The sequence below is a fragment of the Blennius ocellaris genome (genome assembly GCF_963422515.1).
Source record: "Blennius ocellaris genome assembly, chromosome: 14".
Taxonomy (NCBI): domain Eukaryota; kingdom Metazoa; phylum Chordata; class Actinopteri; order Blenniiformes; family Blenniidae; genus Blennius; species Blennius ocellaris.
Genome location: NC_137663.1, coordinates 18,760,121 through 18,787,265, shown reverse-complemented (window position 1 = coordinate 18,787,265; position 27,145 = coordinate 18,760,121). Strand labels below are relative to the sequence as shown.

Genomic DNA, 27,145 nt, shown 5'->3' with positions numbered 1-27,145 from the left:
TCTCTGCTATTTCCCTCCTCCCCTCCCCTTCTCCTCCTCCTCCCCATCCCGGTGCAGAATTACATCCCATCAGAGTTACGCGCCGCAGAAAAAGGAACCAAGCATCGGCACTCCCCTCCAGTCTCTTATTTCTTCCTGTTGATTCCTCCCTTTCTTTTTTTTTTTTTGGGGGGGGGGGGGGGTGGGGCATTTGAGTAAATACGCTCACATCCATCCTGTGAGGTTCCCACTGATTGGAAGTTCAGATGGACCACACCGGGTGCCCACAGATAGCTGGGTTTCTTCGCCAGCCCTGTCTGTCGTTAAAGCAGGTGTTAACAGTCTGATCCTGCAAGGAAACAAGTTGTTGTGTGGGAGCAGGAGATGGAAAAGACCTTGTGTCCTCTGACTTCCTGCTCTGAGCTCTGTGTGCCACTGATGCAATAAACTATAAAAGGGCTGTTTCCACTCTGGGAAAACTATTGAACAGCAACCTATGATAACAGTGGATTATAGTGCGCCCACAGTGGAAGAGAGTGGGACAGAGAACTCCAATGTTCCACAGGAAGCGAGTGAGCACATGTGTGCATCTTTTCAGACCGTCCCACTGGAGCAGTTTGGCTGAGGGACGAGCAGAAAGGAGAGAGTGGGAGAAAGGGTTCACTATTGATCTCTGAAGGCTTTTCCCATGGTCGGGGGGCCAGAGAGGAGAGGGAGGAAATGAAGCAGATGATGACTCACCGAGGAAAATACAAACAAACAAGCGAGGAGCTCAGTAACCAGATGGAGTGGTGACTGGAGAAGTCGGCAAAGACGACTGAAGCTCCACGTAACAGCTGAGACGAGAAACATTTGCAGGATGGCCTTTAAATGGTGGCTGGTGGGAGGCTGGTGGTTGTAGTTCCTTGTGCCACTTCAAATAAGTGAAGCGGTTAGAGTCGTCCTTAACTGGATTTCAGAAAATATATAGCATTCAACCATAATTGTGTCAGAACATTTCCACATTCACAATTACATCACAAAGTAGTAACCACATCAAAAAAAAGCTAAATCCTTTCTAATTTGATGCCTCATAATTATAGAACATCTTACTAAGGGCATAAAGTTGCTGATCAAATTTGACAAGAGGCAAAGCTGCAGCTTTCAGACATTTCCAAACATATTTAGATTAACATGAATAAATATGGCAAATAGAAAGGTTTCCCTTTGTCATTCCTCTGTGTATTTCATGCATATCAGATGTAAAAAAGATGAAAACACGTGCCACGTGTAACTGGAGACGAGACAAGAGAGGAAGAATTGGTGCTTTGAGTAGTACTTATTTAACATGGTATGAATAAGATGTCACTCCCAGCAGAGCAGATTAAAAAGCACGAGCACATTTCCTCTTCCGCTGAAAACAATCAGAGATGTTAAGGGGAAGTGTTTAATATTGTGGTGAAAATTGTTTCTGCTCTCCCCCCTCACACATGCAACACCATAACATAACATCATAACTTTAATTTGTAACTTTGCACTTTTAATCATCCTTTCACCATCAGTCTATCAACAACCGGGGGCTTGTCCAGGATTTACATGTATAGTAAGGAATTGTGTAATTCTGCCAACAAAAAAAAGTCCCCACAGTGGGAATATCTGCAGGCTTCCTGCTCAGTTTATATGTTTATTTGGGAAGAAGTTCTCACATTTTTGGAATTACATGTCTGGTGGGAGGCCTGAACTGGTCAGGTGGCGTAGACACCACTAATTACCACGGTTGCAGTTGTCTGCATGTGCGTCTGGACGCGGCGGTGAACAGGTGGATGAGGGAGGATGGTAACAATTATACTGAGCGGGAGCTCAGTCAAGAGTATAGTCAACATACTCTGAGGCTGCATGTGAGGCAGCTGAAAAACAGTCCACCCCTCTTTAGATTCATGAAGCAGATTCACTTCCTTGAGCTAAACTCAGGCCACCACAAATCCTGTCGGTTCGGCCGACGCCGACAGGCCAAAACATGACCTTTGACTTTTTACCTTTGCTGAAACGTGTTATCTTAGTGCACGCTCTCAGAGGAATGCTGGAGGAGAGGCTCTGTTCAGGGCAGGCAATAGTTATGTAAAGTTGCCTTCAGATAGTATATTATAAAATGGAATTCAAACTCAAATCTGACAGCAATTTCAACTGAAAGTCGAGACTTATTATGTTCTTGATTTAACACCGAACATATTTCTGTATGTTTTTCACTGTAAAAACTTTTTTTTTTTTAATTATCTTTGTGTTCTTCATGTTGCAACACTTAAGTTGCTTGAAGTTATGTTGAAAAGCTTACTAACTACACTGCTGAACTAGATGTTGGTCAGAACAAGTTTAACTCTCTCAGTATTCCTAATCTACGGATCCGCCACAAAACAAACACGGGTAGATAAAAAGCAATGTGTTGGGAGTGTAAAATCTTATTTCTTTACCATCATTAGAAAATATAATTCTTGTTGCAGTACTAACGCTGCTGAAAAAGTCATTTAAATGTTCACATTTGCACCTCATTTACCAAAACTGAAGCTATGTGCAGAAAGTAAAAATGTTTCTGTGACCCTGCCAGTCAAAACATAAAACAGATTAATGCAGAGATCCGCGAACCTGTCTCCTTTCTAGTGCTGCTCAATTACATTTTAACAATAACGTCGACGTAGAGATATTGCTGTTCAATGTCATACAAAAATGCATTAAACGAGATGTTTCTTCTGAGCGTGTCCAAGTTAAAAGTGTACTCACTCAGGCATACGTGCACCTCACATTCATGTCGGAGAAATGCTTCCTCATCCCGTAATTCCACCAAAATGGTATTTCGAGATGTCTGAGCCCCAGAGCCAGTCTGATCTCACCCACAAATTAAATTGTCCATTCATGCAGCCAGGTGTCGGATGACTTCTACCTGCTCCCCGTGCCTTCTCAACGTAAAGTTACTTATGAAGACAGTGATGAAATATCTTGTCTAATCAGCACATTACAGACTGTGCCTCACTCGGTGAGCGGTGAGTGAAAACATAACTGGGTCATGACAGGCTGAAAGCGAGGAGTACTGCCACAATAGACCCATTATCTCCTCCACACACACACAACACACACACACACACACACACGTTTTTGTTTCACATTACCCGAGCTGGCCAGGACTAACTTCTTGTCTGCAGAATGATTCAATCCACAGATCAACAGCACAAGACAAACTGTTCTCCCAAAATCATATTTCAGCTGGGATGGAAACATGTTGTTCCCTCTTCACTGCGGTGGAGTTACTTTCAAAGTGAATGTTTTTAGTGTCTGTGTCCTCCGCTCCTTCCAATCCCCTTTACACATCACTCCTTTTCCCCATCCATTCATGTCCCTCCAGTCTGTCCCTGGATTTCCCACAAGGCTTATTGGATCTGTGGACGTCTTGATTTCCTCCTCATCTAAAATCAAGTGCTCAAACCTTTCTTTTTGTAGAAGTTAAATCATTTAGCAGGATTGCACTTGACTTATGTTTATTTATAGTGCAGACAAACTGGTATAGTCTGAACCACAAGTGTTCCTTACTCCAGTCATGCCTTTGTGGTTCCTCTCCCCACCGCAAAACATTTAAATAGTTTATTTCAGCTGATGTCACTTAATTGTGTAACGGAGACTCATTTCTGAATGGGAAGCATTTGTATGCAGTTTTTAGGGACGTAGTAGACATTGCAGTTTCTCAAATCCCTGCCTCATGAAATGACTAAAACTACTGTCAACCAAGAAATTTACTTTACCACAAACAACTGCAATGGGCAGTCCTGGTAAATTTAGAGCCTTTGACAGCAATGAATCTGGGAATTATAGTTATCACAGCCAGTGGACTCTGTTCTTTTTTTTTTTCTGTTTTCCTTCCAGGCTGGAATTTTTAGTCTGGATGTCAGTGTTGGACACGTCGTCAGGGCCTGTGTAATTGGTTCAGCCTGTGCTGGGCCCAGTGCGTCATGCTGCTTGTGCCACTAATAAAACACCCAAAGCAGACAGAAATATCTGCGTGCCCTCCACAAGCGGAAAGGTTCCATCTTGGTCATTTTAGCTGAGGTTGAATAAAAGTTTATGGCATATTTTAGACTGCATAAACTGTCATGTTTTTCGTACCTGTGAGGTACGTCAACCACAGAAATATCAAGTTTGAATAGTACAGGTGACAAAGGATTCTGGCTGTAGATCTTAATAGGACATGTCTTTTTAAATAGTGGCTTTTGATGTCTCCCCCCTCCCAAGAAAAATCACGTTTGTAAAGGTTTCACAATGAGGAGGCACAAGAAACTCCTCGGATCCGTCTTAAATTGTTTTCAAGATGTAACACACGTGTCCAACATTGTAGAACATGAAGCAGTCGACCTCTGGTGGAGGAAGTATGAACTACACACATGATCCCCAACAAAACAACTCTGAAAATCACTTGAATCAGTAATATAAAGGGCGACTTGTCATAAATATTGTGGGAAACTGCTTCTGACTGATGTTTGTATTAATCAGTTTTTACAACACGCCCCTGTGGCAGGAGCCTGCAAACTTTGTTACTCAAGGTCAACTTTATTCCAAATAAACATTTAGCCATTATTGCCATATCAGCAGTTTTAGCTCCTCTTTTTCTTTAAATTCCAACAATTATAGCAGTATCTCATGCTTAGATGTGGTGCATATTTTATTGGACAAAGTTAGTCATGCAAGAGATAGAGGATCAAACATAAGCATGAATTCACACGCAATTGTGTTGAGAACTTAAGAGCCACTAAAGATCTACATGCAGCCTTAGAGCTATTAAACTCCTCAAAACTACTGGAGGACTGCTCATGGTATTGACCAACCTTGTCATTGCACCTATATCTACCAATAAATTCCACCCCCCCCCAAAAAAAAAGTTTACTATTTAGGAAAGATATAGGGACTAAATAGTTTTGTTTTTTTTGTAGGGGTGTTTATAAGTGGGCCATGTGCTCTTAACCCATGTCATACAAGGTGTTAAATCAGATTGATTGATTTGACTTCTTGCAAATGGTTATATACAAACCTCAATACTGTAAATGTAATAAAATGCTACAGGATACAATCCAATGCTTCAATATGCTTAATTTCCCCGCCAAATGGGAGGCTGCACATGCAACAATCAACAAGCGGTTTGTTTCCTCGAGCATAACCAGGAAACACCTGGAGGAGTCGTTTAACCACATGTGCAAAGAATACCATCGAGGTCGCTTAAAAACTTTTAAACAAGTGTAGCTCCAGTTTTCAATTTGTCGGCTGCTTAAAATTGTACAAAAGGGCCCATGAACCTCCTGCAGGCCATTTGTCTCTGATGTAGGGTTTCCACAATAACCAGAATGCAACTCAACATCTCTTGCAATTATATCAAACCTGTGTAGAGGCCTTTACAGCACTCAAGAGAATAGTATATTAGCACTCTATTCCTTTGAATCAGCTGTTACATGAATGCATTAAGACCAGAGAACCAGGAAAATACTCATTAAAAAAAAGGGGGGGCCTTACAGCAAAAAAACAGTTTAGGTCAGCACTTTATTTCTTCTAAAAGAGATGTGAATGGAGTTTGGAGAAGCTGTGAAGTCATGCAACGAAGAACCGGATGGGGCAGCAGGCATGGCTGCAGGATATTGGCCCATGAAGCCACAGTGCACATGGTCAGTGAAGGAATCCCTCCAGTCCCAACCTCAGAGTCAAAGGCCTGCTACAGAACTGTGGTCTTCAGACAGCCGTGTATGCCACCTTTTTCAAAACAGCACGGTTTAATAAAAAATAAATAAACGGTGGGATGTTTCAGGGAAACTGATAAGTTCGGCTCGGCATTTCTTCTGTATAGAAAAACAAAACGCCAGGCAAATGTTAACATGATAGTAGTCAGGGGAAAGTTGCTCTTTCAGCGAGGAGTGGGTGGCCCTTAAAAGGGCCTTTGGGTTCGAGGGAATTAGCCGGCCGGCTAATACTCCTGAGACTGAGAGGAGGCCTTCTTTCCCGCCTTGCCGGAGCTCGGTGCGGACTGGCCGGTCTTCTTGGGCAGCAGGACCGCCTGGATGTTGGGCAGGACTCCGCCCTGAGCGATGGTCACTCCGCCGAGCAGCTTGTTGAGCTCCTCGTCGTTGCGCACGGCCAGCTGGAGGTGGCGGGGGATGATGCGGGTCTTCTTGTTGTCCCTGGCGGCGTTGCCGGCCAGCTCCAGGATCTCCGCGGTCAGGTACTCGAGCACGGCGGCCAGGTAGACGGGGGCCCCGGCCCCCACCCTCTCGGCGTAGTTACCTTTGCGGAGGAGACGGTGAACACGGCCCACGGGGAACTGCAGCCCAGCGCGGGAGCTGCGGGTCTTGGCCTTTGCGCGGGCCTTGGCACCGGTTTTTCCTCTTCCAGACATTATCTGCAGGCTCTTGGTTTCTTCGTTCAAACGTAGAATGATTATAAAGGAATAAAGAAGTCCTGGACCGACCTGGATATAAACCCCGATTTCTGTCCCGCCCCCAACAACGATTGGCGTTTTAACCGGAAGTCGGTGGCTATTGGTCAAACTATGCCAACTCAAACCAATGATGGATGAGTCTATGGAAGAAACGAAGCTGATTGGTTCAAACGGAAAGAGGCGGGAGGAGGGAACCAATTGAATGTGTTCCCTCCAGTTGAACCTTTCGGCGCGTCGTCAAAAAGCCAGGAAGAAAATGAATGATCTAATAATCTTATAAACGTTGATGTCGCATTATAAATGAACCGAAACGTATCCATCATTCCCTTTAGGATATGCTTTTTGTGTAAAGCTGTCCTGTAATTATACTTACACAAATGACAGAGACAAATAAAAAGAAACAACATATCATGAAATTGGGGCTTTGTTTATTATTTATTGTTATTATAAACCAAAATCATCTCATCATTACTATGGGAATGAAAACAGGCAAAAGAAAAACAGGCTGTGTGATGTTTCAAAAATAATTTATTTGCAATAAATTAAATATTTAAAATATAACATCGGAATTCATACATCATCTTAGAATGTGCAGCATTTTTGTTTCACATTACAGCCACATAGGTAAATGTTTTTTTTTTGTTTTTTTTTGCTGAAGTGGCTTTGCTCTTTTGTTCAGCATTTTGAATGTATGAAAGTTATGTAAAGCACATAACATTTATTTGACTCCATCCCTGCAATCTCTTTAACTTCATGTTTTTACATTGGTGCAAATAATTGGAATAAATTGGAAAACATAACATGTCATTTGGTTATTCAAAAGTTTTGTTATTGATGTATTTATTAAAAAAAAAAAAGTTATGTTCTCAGACAAATAAACAAATGGCAAAAAATGTATGTACATTTTTACATACCGGTTTGTCCTTGCTTCTGAAGGTTTTGTTTTGTTGCTAAATGCTATTTACTTTTAGCCCTGAGTGCAGCACGTCCACCCCACCCCACTGACCGCAGCACCTAAACACTTCTTTGAGACACACCAAGATTCTTTTTTTTGTCCAAACTGTTAAACTTTTACGTTTCAGTTACTCATGTGAGACCTACAATTACTTAAAAACATTGGATTTAAAAAGTGTTCCTAATGTTAATACAGCGTACATTTATTATTGATGTTATGAAATGATTTGGTGCATGGCAAGAATTTCTACAAAACGTATTTGCCTGTGACTTTAGCAAGGCATTTAGCATAACATGGCGAATCCTGCTGTACAACAATGATGGCAATCACTATATATCAAAGTCTAGAGGAGTGTTAGTGAGCGTGAACCCGGAGCCAAGAGAAAAGCAATACCTGATCACTGTCAGAATTTAAACTGTTTAAACTCATTACCCTGCTTTTAAACCTGCTTGATGCTGGCTGGTTGAAGTTTCAAAAGCAAAGTTATCATATTTTACATAATGTAACTTATAGAATAAAAAATACAATAAATATACCATCATTTCTGCTTTTTACATAAGACATACCATTAATCAAGTTTCTAAACCCAACATATGAATAATCATGAATGGACATTACAACTAGATTAATTCAGATTATTGTTAAATTATTTAAATTGTCTGTTTAAAGTACATTTGCAAGGAGAAACACACAAAAATGTCTCTATTTTACAGTTTTATGCAGCTATGATGACTAGATTTTGGGGCTAAAATAAATAGCACTTGTGTCATGTGTCCCGCATAACAAATTAGACAATAAACAAAAGGTAATGTATTATTATATATATAAATTAGAGTTCAAAGTGCAACCAAGAGCAATATACTGTTATTTTACATTATCAAAAAAAATGAGCATTTCTACCACCATCAACTCAACCAAACAATCCCACAGTCGTTTGTGTTCAATCAGGCCACAAAACCTTTCATTGTAGTTTTCTGTTTCCCCCAATCAAGCAGCATGTTTTTCCTCAAAATTTTTTTAGGATCATGTTTAAGAGTCAGTGATGTGATTAAACATGATTTTGTCCTAAATGTGCAATATTACTCCTCCAGAGCGGAGCCCTGCCAGGGGTCTCCTCCGATCCAGATGCACAGGTGATGTCCCGCCTGGGGTACCTGCTTCAGTTCTTCTCACACGGATTAAAACAGGCATTGGCGTTTCGACAACGCTGATAAGCCAACCTGACATTTTTACGGTTATCAGTTATCCAGTGAGCTTGCTCCTCCATTGCTCGCGGCAGTTTTGCCTTTTGATTTGCCTGATGAGCGAAAAGAGAAGCGTTTGATGAGACGCCGGGAGAAGCTGCCAGACTTTTTGCGGTTACTGTTAGCAGCAGGAGAGAAGTTATTTCCCATGTTGGAGATGTCTTCGTGAGACTGACTGAGGCAGGGTTCCTTCTCTCTGTGTCTTCTTCGGAACAGCAGCTTGGTCCCACTCTGAAGAAAACCCACTGCAGGAAACAGATTACACACATCAGAGTTCACATTACATCACAGCACTAAACTGGCAGTTCATGTGTGCAGGGTTATGACTGCTGGAAAACACAGAAAAACTCTCAGCATCAATAGATCCACCAGTCTTGTGAAATAATTGAATAATTTGATGAAAAGCTCCTTATCAGATGGAATAATTGCATGTCAAATTTCGTCATTCTGCAATTTGGCCACCAGAGAGCAGTAACAGATACTAAATAGTTTGTACATCTGTGAGTGAATTATATTCAGCTGTATTATTTGTATGCGTGTCTAATACTTAGAGCAATTTCAAAGTACAAGAATAAAACATTAGATTAGAATATCATAAATAATAAAATCTTATTTTTAGCAATGTTATTTTCTTGGCATTTTTAAAAAGGTCCATATAACTAAGCAATTAGCAAAAAAAAAATTCTGAATATAAGAATTATTTTAAAACAAAAACTGTTCTGAAATATTCATGATCAGGGCTAATTAATATTTTACAGTCTAACTATTAAAGAATGAGTACAGCGCTACCTTTATGGTCCTTGAGGCTGCGTGTTTCCAAAGCACCAGTGGAGCCGGTGTCCGACTCCACGTCATCCACAGACGGGCGCTCGGACACATCAGACGGCGTCGTTTCATCTGGATCCTGGTGATGCCCCGCACCGTAATGGTTGCCGTGCATTGCTGCATCCATGGCTGCAGCGTAGCCGCTTGATAAAGCACAGTTATCCTCTGAGAGCGGAACCTGGGGAGCGTCAAAATCAGGCACAGGTACACTTTACTTCGAGTGTCACAGCATACTTACAGTTTCAGTAAATTAAGTATCTGAACTGATGTGTGCTTCATGTACATTGATTTGCACTGAAGATGTAGCACAGAAAGGGAAATCCCTGCTTCAATTCCAGGCTTTGAGGGCCCTTCTTTGTAGTTTGCATGTTCTCAGTGGGTTTTCTTTGGGTACTCCCCTTTTCCTTCTCACCATCTAAAGGCATTGGTGTCTAAGTTTTGTGCCTGCAGATTTTGGGATCAACTGGCAACTTGTCTGGGGTCCAATTTTGCCTTTGCCTATAGTCAACTCAGATCAGCTCCCACTTCCTGTGAACCCGAGTTGGATGAATCCATGTAGAGGATGGATGTTTCTACAAATGTCCCAGCAGAAATCAGGTCATAAGGCTCTCTATCCTTGACACAGTAGTTCCCCGGTGGTTTTTATTTTAGCTGTGCACTAAATTTAGATTACACTCACTTTATTTGGCTTCATGTGACTGAGTCTAACACTGCAGGTAAAAGTTCATACAGTCCACTTTGTTGAAAAAAGAATGTGTATTGGCCTACATCTTACGTGCCATATAATAAGTGAGGAGAGACCATGCAAACTCCACATAAAAAGGCAACCCCTGAGTCCAGAATCAGAGCAGGGTTTCTCTTACTGTGACAATTCTCTGTGTATTATTTAACCAGTGACGGCACAAAGTGTCTCAAACAATGAGCTATTCCTGACCTTGGACACTCCCGAGATGATCAGCGTGCTTCTTTTTGTTGGCGTCTTTCGCACTGCTTTGGACGCAGACTCTGTCAGCTGCCGGATGGCGGTCTCTGCAACAGGATCTAGGCCATTAGAAAGGCGACTGCACTCTGAGCAACAAAAACACAAATATGTAAATCAGCACTATACTAGTCAACTGGAATATATCCACTAATAGTACGGTGCTTTGTCAAAAGTGGTTCTCCAGCATGTACCTACTATGTGAAGTGTTTGAACAGAAGCACCTGCACATAATGTACATGATGGGTGCTGAGAAAGTGACCTTCCTCTCAACTCGTGTTACACTGCCGCTTACTGATTTTCCTGATTTGCATATGTTATGTAAAACGAGGTCCGGATTTTAGCGTAGGACTCACTGCTGGGGTTGGGGCTGCTGCCGCCTCTGCCGTCAGACAGGATGGTGGGCTTCTTCTCTGTAACCTCCACCTTGGACGGGGACCGCAAGGGGGATTCACCTGGAGGACACCATGGTCAATTATGTGATCACTATCGTTATCAAAACTATCCCTTCGTTTTCCTCCCCCAGTGCACAGAAATGCTTTAGTCTGTCCACTTTACCTGGACTGCGATCAAGTTTAAGTCGAGACTGGACAGTTGTAACTGTTGTGACAATGGTTCCATCTGGCATGATGGTTCGGTCCACGTCGACTTTCTTGGTGGGGGTTAGTGAGGAACGTAGTGGTAAAGCATTTTGGACACTGCGAGGCTCCTCAGTTTCTAGATACAGGAGCTGCAAGTGCAGAAAGAGAACGGATCCATAGCATGGAGACACACAAACAGCCACATTTAATGGAAAAAAAGGAAATGTCCAGAGGGGATGGTAACTCCATTAAAATAGACGGCACTTTATAAAAGGGATTGCTGCTTCATTTGAACTGACATTTGGCCCTGCAGGGCTTCTTTTTTTTTTTTTTTTTTAAATGACTAATCAGTTTGTATGACAAGTTGCAGGCGGGGAGCAAGCAGCTTTATCTTGCATCCTGTAGGGCTTTTAATGCATCTTTTGTTTGAGAACAGAATGTTCCCATGCGAAAATGTTACCCTGCAAAAGATGGTGCAGATGTTTCCCCCTACTTTGAAGACATATGTAGATCACGAGACTTAAGAAGTCAACAAGTCAAGCTTCTGAAATGAAAACTGTTACAGCTGTGACAGCGAGCTCTGTACCAGCTGTTACACAACTCTCTCGCTCTCTCTCCTTTTGTTGTGAACCTTTGTGAAATTCCAGCTTGCTTGATGTTAGATAATAAAATGTGACGTAACTGTATGCTTTAAAGACAGGGTGTCAAACTCGTTTTAGCTCAGCTTGACATTCACAAGCCAACTCCAATCTAAATTGGACTGGACTTCTAAAGCTGTTGCATAATAACCTACAAATTATCAACAACTCACAAAGATCCCCTCAGTTGTAGAACACAAAAAAGACCCCAAAACATTCACATCCAAGTTCTTAGAGAAACTTTTTTCAACATGAAATGTCTTCCTTTTCTCCTTTGCTCACTCACCTCAGCAGCGACGGTGGCGTTCGGCGCCAAGCCATGCCCAGGACTTATTGTTAATATGTGCTGTCCAGTGGGAGCTTTGCACTGGAGGTCCAAGGCAATGGAGGCATGACCAGGCAGAAATTCTAACGAGATGTCACAGAAAGAAAAAAAAACCAACACTTATTGAACATACAGAATGAAAGTGGTATTTCACTGTCATTCGGAGAATCTCTCGAAATTTTACACGTCCCAAAATGCTAGAGAGTCTGCCAGCAAAGCATTTTAGGCATCAGTGATTTTGCTTAAGCAGTCTAAACATTCCTGCTGATCAGGTTTCTGAACAGCAGCCAGCTGTAAATTGGTATTGAGCTCTGGCTTACGTTCCCGTTTGCCGCTCCGCTCCAGCAGTCTTATCCTGAGCTCTTTGGTCCCCGGGCCCAGTTCCCTTTAACACACATAAACAACTGTGTAAGAATTACAATGAAACGCACAGTGCGATGATTAATTATGAACTCAACCGTAATTGGACTACTGCAGCTTATACATTTTTAAGCTCCAGATATCTCAAAATGTGAGCAAACAAGGCAAAAGTGGAGTTAAAAACTAAGCCAATATTCATTTTTCACATGTCTACATCCATTTAGAATAGTAAAATAGACTACACTGAACATTTAAATATAACAGGTATGACAGGTGCAGGACCTATTCACCAAACTTCTCCTACTAAGTAACTGTAAAAACGTATTCCTGTCTGATTTGTCTTTGATTACTCACTCAAGGCCACAAACTCAAAAACATTTCAGGGTCTTTAAACTAGACATAAATGTAGGTGTACATGAACACAATCATAACAGGGTATAAATTACTGCTTACAGAGAAATCTCTTCACTCCATTCAAGGGCGATGTTGGGATTACTGGGCACAGACAGGAAGCGGGTGGTCCTCTCTGTAGATGGTTGGTCCAGACTCAGGACGCAGCACAGCTCCCCTGAGCGAGACCACTGACCTGCACAGCGCACAGCAACACAGTCAGACCTCCCACGTCAGCAGGAAGCTGGGTGGAACTGATCTGATGCTTAGGGAGGATGTCTGACCTTTGCTTAAGGTCACGCTGAGCTGCCGCAGGAGCAGTCGTCTCACCAAGACACTCTGGGATACCGAGTTCAGTCCCACTGAGAGATGGTCCATAGGGGCCTGGGGGTGTACCAGGAAGAAGGGTGCATGGCTTTACAGCTAAATCATTCCAGCCACAAAAAATCTACTGCGTCGCTTCAACTTATATCAGTGAGATTCCTTCAGAAATCAAGCTCATGTTAGTGAGTTTCAGCAGCCTGCAGCAAAAGCAGCACATTTCTCACCGAAGGGCTGGAGGCAAAGTTCTTGAGGTTGAGGACCATGGCTGGCTGAGTGTTGAACAGAGTATCCTCTATCAGTCCCTTGATCATGTCCAGGTCCAGCTCACCCTCAGCACCCTGAGAAGAAAACAGCAACTAATTAGTGTCTGAGGTGGAGCAAATCCACTTTGAGCTGAAGTAACTTGACTAAAACTGAGGGACGCATTGCTTTATAATGGAACGAAACAGAAACAGAAATGTTTTTTTTTGTTGTTTTTTTTCACAAAAAGAACTGCTCCAATATTTCTTACATATTTCTTACATATGCTGTGCACAATTCCATGCCCTTGTTTTCAAATCCACAGAGTATCCCTGCAGGGCTCCCTCCAGTAATGAAAAACAACTTCGTTATATAGCGCGTGTGGCCATCCACACACACATTCACGCACAAATGGAGGCTGCTGCCAAGCAAGGCGTTGGGAGCAATCTGGGGTTTAGTGTCTTATACAAGGACACTTCAGTGTGCGGACAGGCGGCGATGAGAATTGAGCCGGCAACCTACGACCGGAAGGTTGGCTCTTCCAACCGTGGCATGCCGCCCTAAATCATGGTGCTACACGTTTCTTTTTCAACTCTGCCACTGCCTCAGATTAAAGGCTTGAAATGGCATGCACGTTTATGTAACATCCACAAATGGCATTTCCTCCATGACTCATGTTGGGTGAAAGTGACTCACGTGCGAAACGCTACATGCTGACTGAGGTTTACGAAGCGAATCTGACAAGGAAAATGCATTTCGAGACGGAAGGGTCTCTGACAGTAGACCTTTTACTGAATGCAGACACGTCACATGAGTCGTATCAGTAACGGATGCCCTCACCGGTGTCTGCAGCTTGCATGGAGACACGGTCAGAGAAAACGAGGGCTGCTTGGACAGAGTCCAGGATATCAGGAGACCCTCGTCCTGAACCTCCTCCAGGCACACCACCACCTGATGGAGAGCGACATGGGAAGCTGGTTAGCAAGCGTACTGTTAAAATAACGAGTGCATGTGTGAAAATCTATTAATTTGCAGCAGACAATTGCATTTGAGGGTCACGAAGCAATATACAGAATCATGTGAAAGGGTTGATGATAAAAGGAAGGAAACAGTGATTTCATGAATTCTGTGTAAAATTCTGTCATAAGAAATCTTGAGGTTGTTATTTTTTTTTTTTGGTACCTTCCACAACAAGGGTGCTAGATTGATCTGGCAGGTGTCCATAGAAATGGCAGCATGTGACTGCTGGGTGACTGTCACAGGAAACGTCACCGTGTCCACCGAACAATTACAGTGTAAAACCTGCAAAGCAAGAGCAGGACAGTCACTGATCGCATGTTGCAGCCATTAAAATTTACTGGCGGACTTCACGGAGGGCCGGCTTCAGACTTTAACCCAGCTCTCGGGAGTGGAGGCCGCAGGGGTTACATACCATCCGGTTTGTTGACTGGTCAGTGCAGGTCACACTGTCAATTGCAGAGGCAGCAGTTAACCGGAGACCACTGTCAAACGTTATCTGGATGGAGCTCTGGCAGGGACGGAGAAAAAGGAAAAAAAAAAAGTCACATAAAAGAAAAAGAAATTTTTTATTTTATGACGACATGAAAGATGTTGCACTGCAGCGATGCAGCCTTTATTGCAGCTGAGACTTTATCCAGACCTGGGTGTTAATCAGTAAGTGGATAAACTCCTCCTGTGTGTGCGTGAGGAATGACATTTTTTCAGGTAGTATGATTTCTTCAAACAGTCCAAAGACAGATGTACTATGTGAATTGGTTATGTGTGATTCTGTCCCTTTCTGCGTTTCCTCTGTGAAGCACTGACCTGATCAGCCTGAGCCCTTCAATGCCCCAAGTCAGACAAAGCAGTAACGAGAATAAATGGATAGATGGATGGATATCAAAGAATGTTCTGCCTCGGAGCGGCTGGACAATCACTCCATTATTAAACTAACTGAACTAATGTTTATGCGGGCACCCCCCCCCCCCCCCCCCTCCCCTGTATTAGTGGACTTGAGATGAAATATGGCTGAAGATACTGGCCCAAAAAATGTTGACCGAAAAATATGCTTGAGCAGAGATTGGGGGGGAAAAAAGGAATTATTGAGAGATTTCAAAATGTTGCAAACGTTATGGATTGCCTTTCAACAAACTGCAAATGGTTGAGGCTGCTCAGACAACATCATGTCCCAGACTAGACTCATCAAAACTGCAACCGTCAGTGCTGAGTCATGCTCACAGTGAGGCAGCGCTTCCTGTGTGAGCGTTAGACTTGGAGGACAACCCAAGCAGAAGGAATCAGAAGCTCAGTTTTAAGAAAAGATTCACTCGAGGCGGGGAGACACCGGTGGCCTACTATCACTGCCTGCCTTTGCCAGAGAATCTGTTGTACTGGACCACTTTAACTGGCTCGCGAGACGCGCGAGAGAGAAAACAAATCCCCCGTTGTCAGCGCATATGTTCCACTAGGTCCACGTCCAATCTGTGGCAAAACACAACCGTGGGGGCGGGGCAGAGATCAGAGGATGTTATCACACACGTTTATAGTGTGTATATGAATAAATGGGTGTGTGTGTGTGTGTGTGTGTACAAAGGTTTGTGTTAACACACCCTCATTAAGGAGTCAAAAATATAGTACCAAAGTGCAAAACTATGTTAAAAAAATGGGTGAAGGTTAGATCAGTGTTGGAGTCAATGGAAGGTAATGGATGCAAAACGTGTGTGTGTGTGTGTGTGTGTGTGTGTGCGTGTGTGCGTGCGTGCGTGCGTGCGTGCGTGCGTGCGTGTTCCAGGCAGAAGCCAAGCAGAATGCTGCAGGCTGACGCAGGTTCCCGGGACCAACACTGCAGTCATGTGACCACAGCGGTCCGGCTGTGTTTACTTCGGTTGGCTGGAGCCTGTAGAGCTACTCAGTCACTCGACCGTTCATTGCATCCAACATGATATGAAGTCTTTCAGATTGCCAGGCTTCACGAACACACACACAAAACTCAAGAGTTCTCACACAAATGTCTGTCTCTCACCAGTAACATTCTTTGCGATGCATGTCTGTTAGTGTAGCTACCATATTTTTGAAGGTGCAGTGCATAGAAAATCGTATATCGTCTATTTTTCCCGAGGTGCAACTTATTCCCATGCATACTATATTGTTTAGAAAGTACACACAATAATACAATATTACGCCTTCACCACTACATCCTGACATGCACTTTGAACTCCTGCAACACAGCATTATGACAAAAACCTGGCGAAGCAACTTTTCTGGTTCAGGGTTTTTTGCAACCTCTCAAACAGAAGAAGCCCTCACGCACAAAGTTCCTGTTTGTCTGCGGCATCCAATATATAACACAAATGTACTTCCTGCAATTATTCCCCTTCACAACTAATCGTATTTTAAAGGTTGTGCTTGGAAATCATATCCCCATATACAGTATACCCATAATTGGTGGAGTCTCTACTTTGACTTGTTGAAATTATGCTTAAATTGATTTTGTTATTTGGTAATTTCGTTGCATGGTGTTAGAGTTATATTTGAAGCGTGCACTGTAAAATGACTTATCGCATTGCTTTATGCTGTTTGTGAAACCCTTTTCTGTCTGGTGGCAAATTAAAGGGTCCTCAATTTTAAAATGCTATGAATGGAAGATATTTTATTGCTGTTGAGCACACCACCAACAAATACTCCTGAAACGTTGTGAATGCCACAGAAAGGCACCGCAGCCAGATTGAACAGCTGTGTGTGCCTCAAGTGCAACAAATTGCAAACACATGGTCCTATTTTTCATCAATATATGTTGTTGGGATTTCAGTTCAGGCACAATTGCAATCTTGTTTTTTTTGTTGTTGTTTTTTCTTTTTAATGCTTAACAAGAGGAAGTTGGTCACGTCTCTCAATAGCATGTTTGCAAAATATTCGTATTCTATTGATTGATTGGTTCTATTGAAGAACTATACCAAATCCAATGCCACTGATTTACAGCACAGATGTTTGTTATGTGACGAAACGCAAGAAAAATATGAAGTGACAACAGTCTTTCAGAACCGCAGCTGCACAAGATTGCCAAGACATGTCAGTCACAAACCGACATGCCCGAGAGAAGGTCAGGTCACAAATATTCTGCCGCAAAGTTGTGGAGGCAATTTTCTGTCAAAATAACAACAGCTTTTGGTTTGATTTAATGTTTCGCTTCTTTATGTTGGAGTTTTACGCTCAATGATGGTTTGACAGCAGATCTTGTTGTAAAAAAGAAGCATATTTCGAAGACTATTGTGTCTATTGTTCCATCGTTATAAATGATTCATTATAGTTTTGGGGTTTCTTGTCCTTCCTGGGAGTTCATTTAGACATTTGTCATCCTTTGGCTTTACTGGCAGTGATGTGGTGCGCTGTGGTTGTTGGGTATCGTCTCCTCACAGGCAGCAGAGCCCATTCTGATATCGAGAGGCCAGCGCGACTCGCATAGCCACCGATTTGTCCTTGTGAGCCGCTGCTGTCCGGTCTATGCGTGTGAACAGTATTTCTGGAGAGAGACAGTTCCTGAGGACATCCACAGTGTCACTTCAGGTTTAATCAGCGTCGCCCCCCCTTCGGGTCCAGCTGGATGAACGCCTCCGAAAAAGCATGTGGGTCAACCAGAAATACACTTCCCCTCTAGCTTTGGATGACCCTCATTTTTATTTTCCCATATTCCCTTTTAGTTATCATATCTCACATTCACGTAACAACCAAATACAACATTTTAGGTAACGTACCACATTTTAAATAACTGTTCAGTCCATTTTGAAATGTTTTCTTTTGCAAGGTTGTTCACGTATTCTTTTTCTCGTTGTTTTGCTGTAAAGTTTCAGGATCCAACTCATTTGCCCCAGATGATCATTTCTATAGCTATTTTTATGTCTTAACCTTTAAACACGGTAGTTTGACTGAACCTCACAGTGCCTTCAGTCTTAAAGTATCCATGCTGGGATGAAGTTTAAGTATGTCGAGGCATCAAATCCTGAATGAGACTGATTTTTAAACTTGCAAATCAGTGAATATAATAATGCAGATGATTTCAATTTAAGTTGTTAAAGGATATTAAAAGCATGTTGCAGGCACTTGGAGGCGTTCTTATTAGTGGGGGAAGAATAGTAATAGAAATAAAACAAATTTACTTTCACAGATATTATTCATGTATAACCTATAGTAAAGAATAACAGAATAATTTGCTATAATATCATTAAACATTCATTATTGTATTTAATTAAATGCATTTCAATCTTTTCAATTGGTGGTATATTCTCATATAGCACTGCATTGAGTGTTTATGATCTCACTATAAGAGAATGTAAAAATGCTTATTCTGTCTCTTTTTCAATATGAAATCCAAGCAGCCACTTTGCGGGCGAATCCCCCCCATATAAATTTCATCAAGTCGTAAAATTTGGCAGCCGGAGTGAAACTGGCTGTAAAAGTTGAATCACACAGCAGCTGTTTCTGGTAAAAATGAAAAGGTTAGTTTCCTGCTCTATCATATCAAATGAGCGCTGAGTGCTTAATGTCCCCCATCGGTAAGTAGGAACCCACTTGAGTATAATCACGGGGCATTTATCATCTACCAGCAGCTCGGAGAGCGAAGAAGTGAACCGTGTCCTCCAGCTATTTATCGCTCTCCTTATAATTGAGGACTGTGAATGGACAGGGAGCTTCCTTTCTTGCAGATGCGCACTTGTTTAGTCATCCTCGACCATCCTGTGTCAGCTGCAGATGCAGTCTTTTGGGGCTTTATTATCAAGGCGGGTGAGACCAACCGGTCCCGTCCGTCAAACCTCCACCACCAACTAATCCGGAGCCCATGCGAGTAGCTCCATATCAAGCCATTTCTTCCCGAGGCACGGTTTCATCCAGAGGCACGCGCAAGTAATACATGAGCAGACTGACACTTCCACTGGATAAACAAGTGAGTCACGAGGTGGGATTACTCTTGCTTCAAATGGTTCGGGATGAAACTGAAAAGACAGACGCCGTTGATCACGTCTCGCTGAAACTGCATCAAGCAATCCCCGTTACATTATCTGGCCACGTCATGAGTGTGCACTTATGCAGACATCACTTTTGTTAACGTCAGTGCACAAAGACAGCTGCAGCGAAGCCTCGGGTCCGTCAGTGGACTACATGGACACGTGAAAAGTGCAAACGGAGTGGTGGTGTTTGGTGGTGGTCGGTCCTGTATGTTCAGGCTGAAGCTGTTGTTCGATGTGACATATCTTGAAAATACCTCGAGTGTCTTTCCCAGAGCTGAAAGCATAATTATCCTCTATTCTGATGCATTTCAACAGTGTTGGGGTAACAGAAGGCATCCCTGCCAAATAACTGCCCATATTTGGTGTGAGACAAAAGCCCGAGCTAACAAGGGTGATGTGATTGTTTTGATAAGAGCAATGGAGAATACATACTTCCAAATCAGTTTCCCAACCTCTCTGTTCGGTCTCACTAAAAGATTTTTTTTTTCATACACTTAAGAGAAAAGCATCATTTCATACTGTGGTTGTTTTCAGCTAAAAATGGATGAGGGTTATTTTTTCCCAAAGATGGTTAAAGGAGCAGGGCCTTACACACACACACACTCTAATCTCCTGGCACAGCACTGTTTGTTGAGCATGTTGAGTTTAAACCGCCTCACTAACAAACACATAAATGAGTTTTTATATGACTTGTCTTCTTGTCTGTATCAAGTAATTCCACTACAAACACATCGGAGCATCTAAACAATGATGTGTCAGCCGAAAGCGTTTGCTTTTGTTTATGTAACAGCCTCAGACCCCCCCCCCCCCCCTCCATCTTGTATTCATCCCTCTGAATCATTCCGCGTGTCTAGTCTTAGTGTTCGGATTACTGGACTTTTGGGGTCACGATCACCCCTCAACAGCATTTTTTCCCACCGGGACGCGGCAGTGTGGCAACGCTAGAAATTCGTTAGGCAGCACGGATGTCTGCTGCAGTCAGCTGAGCATCGACGAGCAGATCAGATTGAGACCTCCAGATTAATTCCAACTTCGGAAATAACTGCCAACCCTTAAGCACTGTTTATGAGTGTTCCGACGTGACAGTGAATACTACATTCTCACACCGAGAGGTGTGAACGTCGCCAAAGGCAAGCGGCCTGAAATACCCATCATGATTTTCCACATCCGTGTGAACATCAATACTCACAGTGACTGGAATTAATATATTTCATGCCCCCCCAAAAAAAGAAGTTTTGCAATAAAGAGTGATGAAAATGATGAAACACAGGATGAAAAACAATGGCTTTAAAGGTCATGTGGGCAGACTGCACCAGTCTGCCTTTCACAGTCCGCTTTTCTCCTGCATCATGCGTGAAGAGCCAGTTGTCTCTGTAATCACTTGTGGAACGCTGCCAAACTCTGAGTAAACCTTTCTCAATCTATTTTAGTGCCGTTATATTGAAATGTACAAGAAGCAGTGAGCAGACCTGTAAAGTAGGGCTGAAAAAAAAGGAATTTAAACATTACGACTGGTGATAAGTGAAAGCTGGATGATAAAAATACAATCATATCTCCACTACTAATCATACTTTAGGGACTCTATATGCAAATTACATAATAAAGTAACACACAAAGCACTATAGGGTAATCTTGTAAACTCAATCACAGATAAATGCCGTGCTCATGGGTTTGTAATTACCGGAAGCGGCACAGTAGTTTAATCAATGTTAGGTACGTAAGTAAATGTTATTCTAAAAAGGTGTGAGATGAAGTGATTAAATGAGTAATTCATCCTATGTATGCCAGCTTTTACAGGCTTTTTATGAGTCAGGTGAGAATAGACGACCTCCCAGTTTCTCCTAAGGCAAATAAGTTTTCGAGACTGCAAAAGGTCACTGTGCACAACCCATGGTAAAGCCTTTTAATGGCCCTTTGTTACGCTTGGGAGTTTTGTGCGAAATAAATGCATCAGACATGAAGTTTGCTCTCTAAAAGCCTCAGACCAGAGTCAGACTAGTTGATATGCAGGTTAATTTTTAGCGCGTCCAGGTCAATTGATGTTATCTCAACAGTGGTTTCCATTGTGCAGAGTCAAGTTATTTGTTCAGAGAGATTGAAATTATGTGCGAGGCGTGACCTCAGCCCGACCAAACAATGGCCGGGTTGTAAAAGAAACAGTTGAAGATCAGACAGTCCACTGAGGACATTTGATGTGCGGCATATAAACATTTTTATTTTTTATTTATTTTGTCTTGGAACGTGGAAATGTATTACAATATTTAGATGATTCTGGAGAATCAGGATTGTGTCACTGCCTCATATTTAACGGTCTACTGCTGCGCTTGGGAGACTCACCACCAGATCTAACTACAAGTACTTAACACAGGCGACTTAAGCGCTTGATAATACTTTGACTATGTGACTATACTTGTCACTCCTCTATGTGCACATAGGGCTGGAAAAGTTAATTCATGTTTAATGTGTAAAGTATTACTTATAGATAGCCGTGTATGACAAATGTGCTTAACCACACTTCATTTTAGAACCAACACACCAAGAGGTGTGAGCCAGTATATCTGCCATTGATACAAGTAAACACACTTGGCCTGTGCTCCGCAGCCAGCCTTAAGTCATGATAGCGATACAGTCATAGATCATGCCTTAAGTCTACACGCCAGATAAGCTAACTGGCTGGGAGTTCAAGGGTCGCGACAAGCATATAGATTACACCCCCCCCCCCTAAATTTATAGGGTTTTTTTCTTCTGAAATGTCACAAAACCAGTAAAAATGCACAAGGATCATGGGTACACTGTTGGTCTAACCATAAGCAAAATGTGACAACACAAGCCTTTATATTTCCAAGTCTTTCATGTCTGTGAACTCGAATCTCAAAGGAGAAAACAATAATACCCATGACGTGACTAAAGGGCATGGGCCGTATGCAAAAGGAAACTCTCTGTTGCTTCCACTCCCCTCTTAAGAGCTCAGTCAATTTGCCTTTATTTGGGTAAATTTCACCTCTTCCCGCACCAACCTTAAATTTCTGGAGAAGTGCTTAGCTTAATGCCATAAAGGATTTGCATCCTAATCCCCACATGATGACACTCAAGCTGTATCTCTGTCGCACTGCGCTCCTCCAGGGGAACTCGTGTTTTGCCTGATGTCAAAACACAATCGTGAATTGCAACTTCGAGGTGAACGCGAGTCTTCGGTGCCAGAATGGAAGCTGTTGGTTCTCATGTCACCGAAACGTAGCTGATATCAACAACTTATAACGTCAACAATCACTTCCTGTTCAACAAAACGCAAAGGAACCCAAATGTCCGGTCTTCATCCTGAAATCCTTCGAATGGCTCTACGATTGCATCTTGCAGCTATATTTAATAAGCCATGCTTTTGAATATTATCCAATTGTCATGTTTAAAAGGTTCATTAGCCATTCCAAAATTCATCTGCAATATGCTCCAGACACATTTTGGATTAACAGATCAACTCGGCACACAGACCCGCAGACACTCCATTGGGATGAGTGAATTCGGGCAGCGATTGGCTCACACACTCTCAACACAAAAACTGCGCACCACATGGACAAACGGACACCAGCAGCCTGTTTCTGTCTCCGTCTCAGTCAGACACTGTCACAAGCTCAGTCCGTGATGAACATCCCATCACCGTAGAGAAACGTGTTCCCGTTTCTCAGGAAGCTGAAGCGGTTGACTGGACCGAGGGCTTCGGTGGGGAAATGCTTCATCACTCATCGCTCGTAGGATCTTTGCATAACAACCGGAACCGGCATCGTGGTAAAAGAATAAAACCGGTTTCACGTGTACATTTTATTACCATGTGCACTTCCACAGAGGGCCGAGAAATAGCTGCGAATCACGACGTCACGAGAGGGCAACAGATGTACTGTGAAAGCCCCTCCAGGCTTTCTCCCCATCACAACCTCGCACATCACTTGAAATAGTGATCACTGGCCTGTAGGGGGCGCAGCGTGCAGGGTTTGGGCATGACAGTGGCTCTCCTGTGCTATACCATCTGCTTTGCTAGCAGATGTTACATTACTGTGCTAATGCTGAGATCTTTCCAGGGGACTGATTTTCATTTGGGGGGTTTATTTTGGTAGGGAAGCATAAGCTGTGAAAATTGAATGAAAGTATCAGGCTGATAGAATATTTCCAATAATGTAAGAGATCTGCAGTCAAATAATAGTTTAAGTTCTCAACACCTGACTTATACATGGAATGGGTCAAAAAAAAAGAACAAATACTGCCACGTTTCACACGTAAAGCTGTCTTGACATTCAGCTTTTCACCGACACATTCGTGACTTTGAACAAACAATAAACTCAAATCAACCACAGCTCGATAAGGAGGAAAGCTGCAACAAACACTGATAGATGAACCTAAGAATGACTGTGGCCCTGAAATGAGGAGTGGCTCTTGAGTGCATCTTTGCCGTCTCACAATATTGTGATTGCAGCTCTTCCTCAGTCCTCTGTGAGAAGAACCCCCACATGGCTGATCGCAATTACTGGCCACAGCAATTTGAGCATGAAACTGATTGTCAGCGTCATTGTTATACAACTGTGGAGGTTTTGGCCATTATGCAAATGAATGCTTCATGGCAGTGGCCGCATTTTGTAGTCAGCCGTGGCAGGCAAAGGCACTTTGGATGGGGATGAAACATCAATCCCACAAACGCCAAATCCAAATTGAAGACAGTCAATGTTCTTACATTTTTCTGCAGATTATTTAGCGTACGTCCAAACACTTGTTTTGTACTCCACTCTCCAGCCCAAAGAAATTAAAGGATCATCGACCTCGGATAGTGAAAAAGAAACCTTTAAACCGAAAGGTCGCGAACAGCACTGTGATTATTTTCTTTTTATATGTGTAAAGCCAAAAGCAAAACGGTGAAACTCAAATGTGTTTGGCAGCAGGAAGCCCCACAGTCAAGGTTTTTAAGTGCACACAAAGGTCGCAGTGGATCAGCTAATTAGGTCATTGTAAGATAACGACGCTGGCACGTTCCCATTTACTACGAACGTGTTTTAAAAAAAGAAAAAAAGAAAAAGGCCGCTGTGACCTCCCATTACTGGCGCAAAACGAGGCCAGATGACGACAGACACGAGAGCTCGCCGGCCTGAATGCTGCATCGCAGAGCACACATGGCAAGCAGAGAAAATGTGTAAAGGGCATTAAAGGGACGAAAGGCGTCACGTGAATAAACATGAAATAACTGCTTTTGATGTTTTTTGTTCCTTTACCGACAACACTGGGGAGGCACTGGATCACACACACACAGAAAGAAACACACACACACACACACACACACACACACACACACACACACACACACACACACACACACACACACACACACACACACACACACACACACACACACACACACACACACACACACACACACACACACACACACACACACACACACACACACACACACACACACACACACACACACACACACACACACACACACACACACACACACACACACACACACACACACACACACACACACACACACACACACACACACACACACACACACCCCGATTCATTCTGCAGCAGTTCAGCAGGCCCAGAGATCCAGAACACGACGGTCAGCCTTCGTCTTGACGTCAGAGTCGGTCTGGGAAAGCATGACTTTGTCCCAAGCAGAGCATTTTGATCGACGCATTCAATTTTGAACACTGAAAGCTTTTAAGTGTTGGAGAGCTCCGGTAAGGCAATTGTTTATAAGAAATGTTGAATTGTGCGTACGCGATTTTAGTCACGTAATGCTTTTCAACAGATTCCCTCTGATACGAAAAAGCACATTCAGGGCTGTTCACGGTTTGAAATCCTGAAATATTCCGTCACTCTCGATACAGATTTCTCGTCTGAACGACCTTTTTAGGAAATAATGTGATATCTGAGCTCCCCTGCTGCCTGATATTTGCTGTTGTTTGCTTAGATTTCCATCTGGGTGTGACAAACCGTCTCTTTGCATATTTTTCACCAGACTGATACTCATCACTTGGCACCGTCACTCAATAAATACTTCCTCCGGTGTTTACTGAAACATCTGAAAGGGGGGAGGGTTTGACGAACAGAGGCGACGTGACCCCTTATGAATCACAATCGAGCGCTATTTGTCCACCACGCAGATTGACCCCGACCCCTTTAAACTCATCTCGCACACACACACACACCGAGTTTACAAGAGGGGGGGGGGGTGGAGGATCCGTTGCTGTGTGTGGCAGACTTTTGATTCACACGATCAAAGGACCTTTTTTAAAAGCAGAGACCTTTAGCGACTTACGATAAGCCCGAAGCTCAGGCCAGACTTTGAACTGTCTGGACGACTGACCAAACTGACACCACATTGTGAACCCGTGCATCACGGGGCAAGCACACGAACACACAGTGAGAACATGCAACCTCCAAATAGAAAGAAGAAGAAAAAAACCTGGATTGAAACTGGGGGTGTCTTGCTGTGACTCACCTCTTTTAAAAAAAAAAAATACTAACAGGAGGGATTATGAAGGTGAGACAGCCACAGTGTTCCATCTTGTCCAACAACACTTTTTACTCCCTGTGTGATCAAACGCTTTCGTTTCCCGGCGATCCATCGGGGTATCGTGTCTATTTTTAAAAGGTGTGGGTGTTACTGTGTGTATGCTGACTGGACTTGCCTCACTACTCTTTTGTGCATTGATTCAGAGCTGTTACACAAGACCCCCCCCTCCCCATGCTCTTACCGATTAGAGACACTCTTCCACACCTCCACCTCGCTGCCTACACACACTTCCAGCCCACATGGGCACGCCGGCTCCTGCTTAACTATTTATGCCCCCTGCTTAGTGGAGTAACCTTAGGCGTACTCTTCCACACACGGCCGTCATGTTTATTCAGCACTCATTTGCAATATGATGAGGGATGCGCGTCTTGGCGTCGGCGGAGTCAAGATGTCCACCACTCACCCCGTGCCTGCAGGCTTGCTCGTTCAGAGCCTTCACCCAGGTCCTCTGCCAGTGCTCCCTGAAGGACTTGAAGGAGAACAGAGAGGTCAACAGGCCTTTGACCCCGGCCTCGGACGCAGGTCCTCCGTCCCTGCCCGAGCGCAGCCTGAGCAGGAAGCCCCACATCCCTCCGGCCGGGCTCTGGCAGGGCTGCGAGGGGGAGGGCTGCCTCTGCCCGGTGGCTGGTGTCCGGCCGCGCTTGGCCGTCCTCCTGGCTCTCCACAGCCGCAGCACCGTCAGCGAGTACTGGAACAGCCATCCCAGCACGATGAGCAAGGAGGCGAGGAAGAGGCAGACCAGACACAGCCAGCCCAACTCCTGGAGCTCCATCAGCGCCTCCTGGAGCCTCTCATATCATCTGGTCCAGGAAAATGCCTGAGCTGTCAGTCAGGGCAGATCAGGTCCCTTCAGCCTGTGAGTGGCAGCAAACAGCGTGGTTACTGCAGCGTTATAAACTGAGGAATTACCCCCCCACAAATACACTCAGATGACTGTTTAAACAGCTTCAACTTGTAATTTCATTATTTGATGATGCCACAAAATACGGATTATGTGCGTGTGCGTGTGTGTGCGTGTGTGTGTGGAGCAGATCGCGTGCATTTGAAGCTGCGTCCACGTTACGCAGCATTTTATTTCGCGTTGTGTCCTGCAGAGGCAGCGAATGAGCGCGCATTGTTTGGGGGAAGCCCACAACAAACCGGAGCTTCTTTACCAACCTGAGGTCTAATTTAAACGGACCGAGCTGCGGGCTGCAGGTAGCTGGAGGCACACGGAGCTGCCTTCATGGCGGAGTGGAGGAGCGCTCCCGACGACAACGTCTCCGTCTCATCTCCGAGCGATCGGCGAGGTTC

At 43.5% G+C, this 27,145-nt stretch overlaps 2 protein-coding genes across 2 annotated transcripts; both read right to left on the bottom strand.

The window, feature by feature from the left end:
- Positions 1–5,358: 5,358 nt before the first annotated feature.
- h2ax (H2A.X variant histone) lies at positions 5,359–6,443 on the bottom strand. The gene has a single exon (XM_080508924.1). The coding sequence runs from the start codon at positions 6,374–6,376 to the stop codon at positions 5,948–5,950; it is 429 nt and encodes a 142-aa protein (XP_080365050.1). The 5' UTR covers positions 6,377–6,443; the 3' UTR covers positions 5,359–5,947.
- Positions 6,444–8,574: 2,131 nt separating this feature from the next.
- Positions 8,575–26,624, bottom strand: c2cd2l (c2cd2 like; the record flags this gene model as incomplete). The annotated part of the gene is made up of 14 exons (XM_080509547.1): positions 8,575–8,862; positions 9,407–9,620; positions 10,377–10,510; positions 10,778–10,876; positions 10,980–11,151; positions 11,927–12,048; positions 12,286–12,350; positions 12,779–12,911; positions 13,000–13,099; positions 13,264–13,377; positions 14,120–14,230; positions 14,462–14,581; positions 14,712–14,807; positions 26,256–26,624. The coding sequence occupies 14 exons, from the start codon at positions 26,622–26,624 to the stop codon at positions 8,612–8,614; spliced, it is 2,100 nt and encodes a 699-aa protein (XP_080365673.1). The 3' UTR covers positions 8,575–8,611.
- Positions 26,625–27,145: the final 521 nt, after the last annotated feature.

Coding starts and splice junctions, on each gene's coding strand:
- h2ax (XM_080508924.1), bottom strand. CDS start 6,376: ATGTCTGGAAGAGGAAAAACCGGTGCCAAGGCCCGCGCAAAGGCCAAG.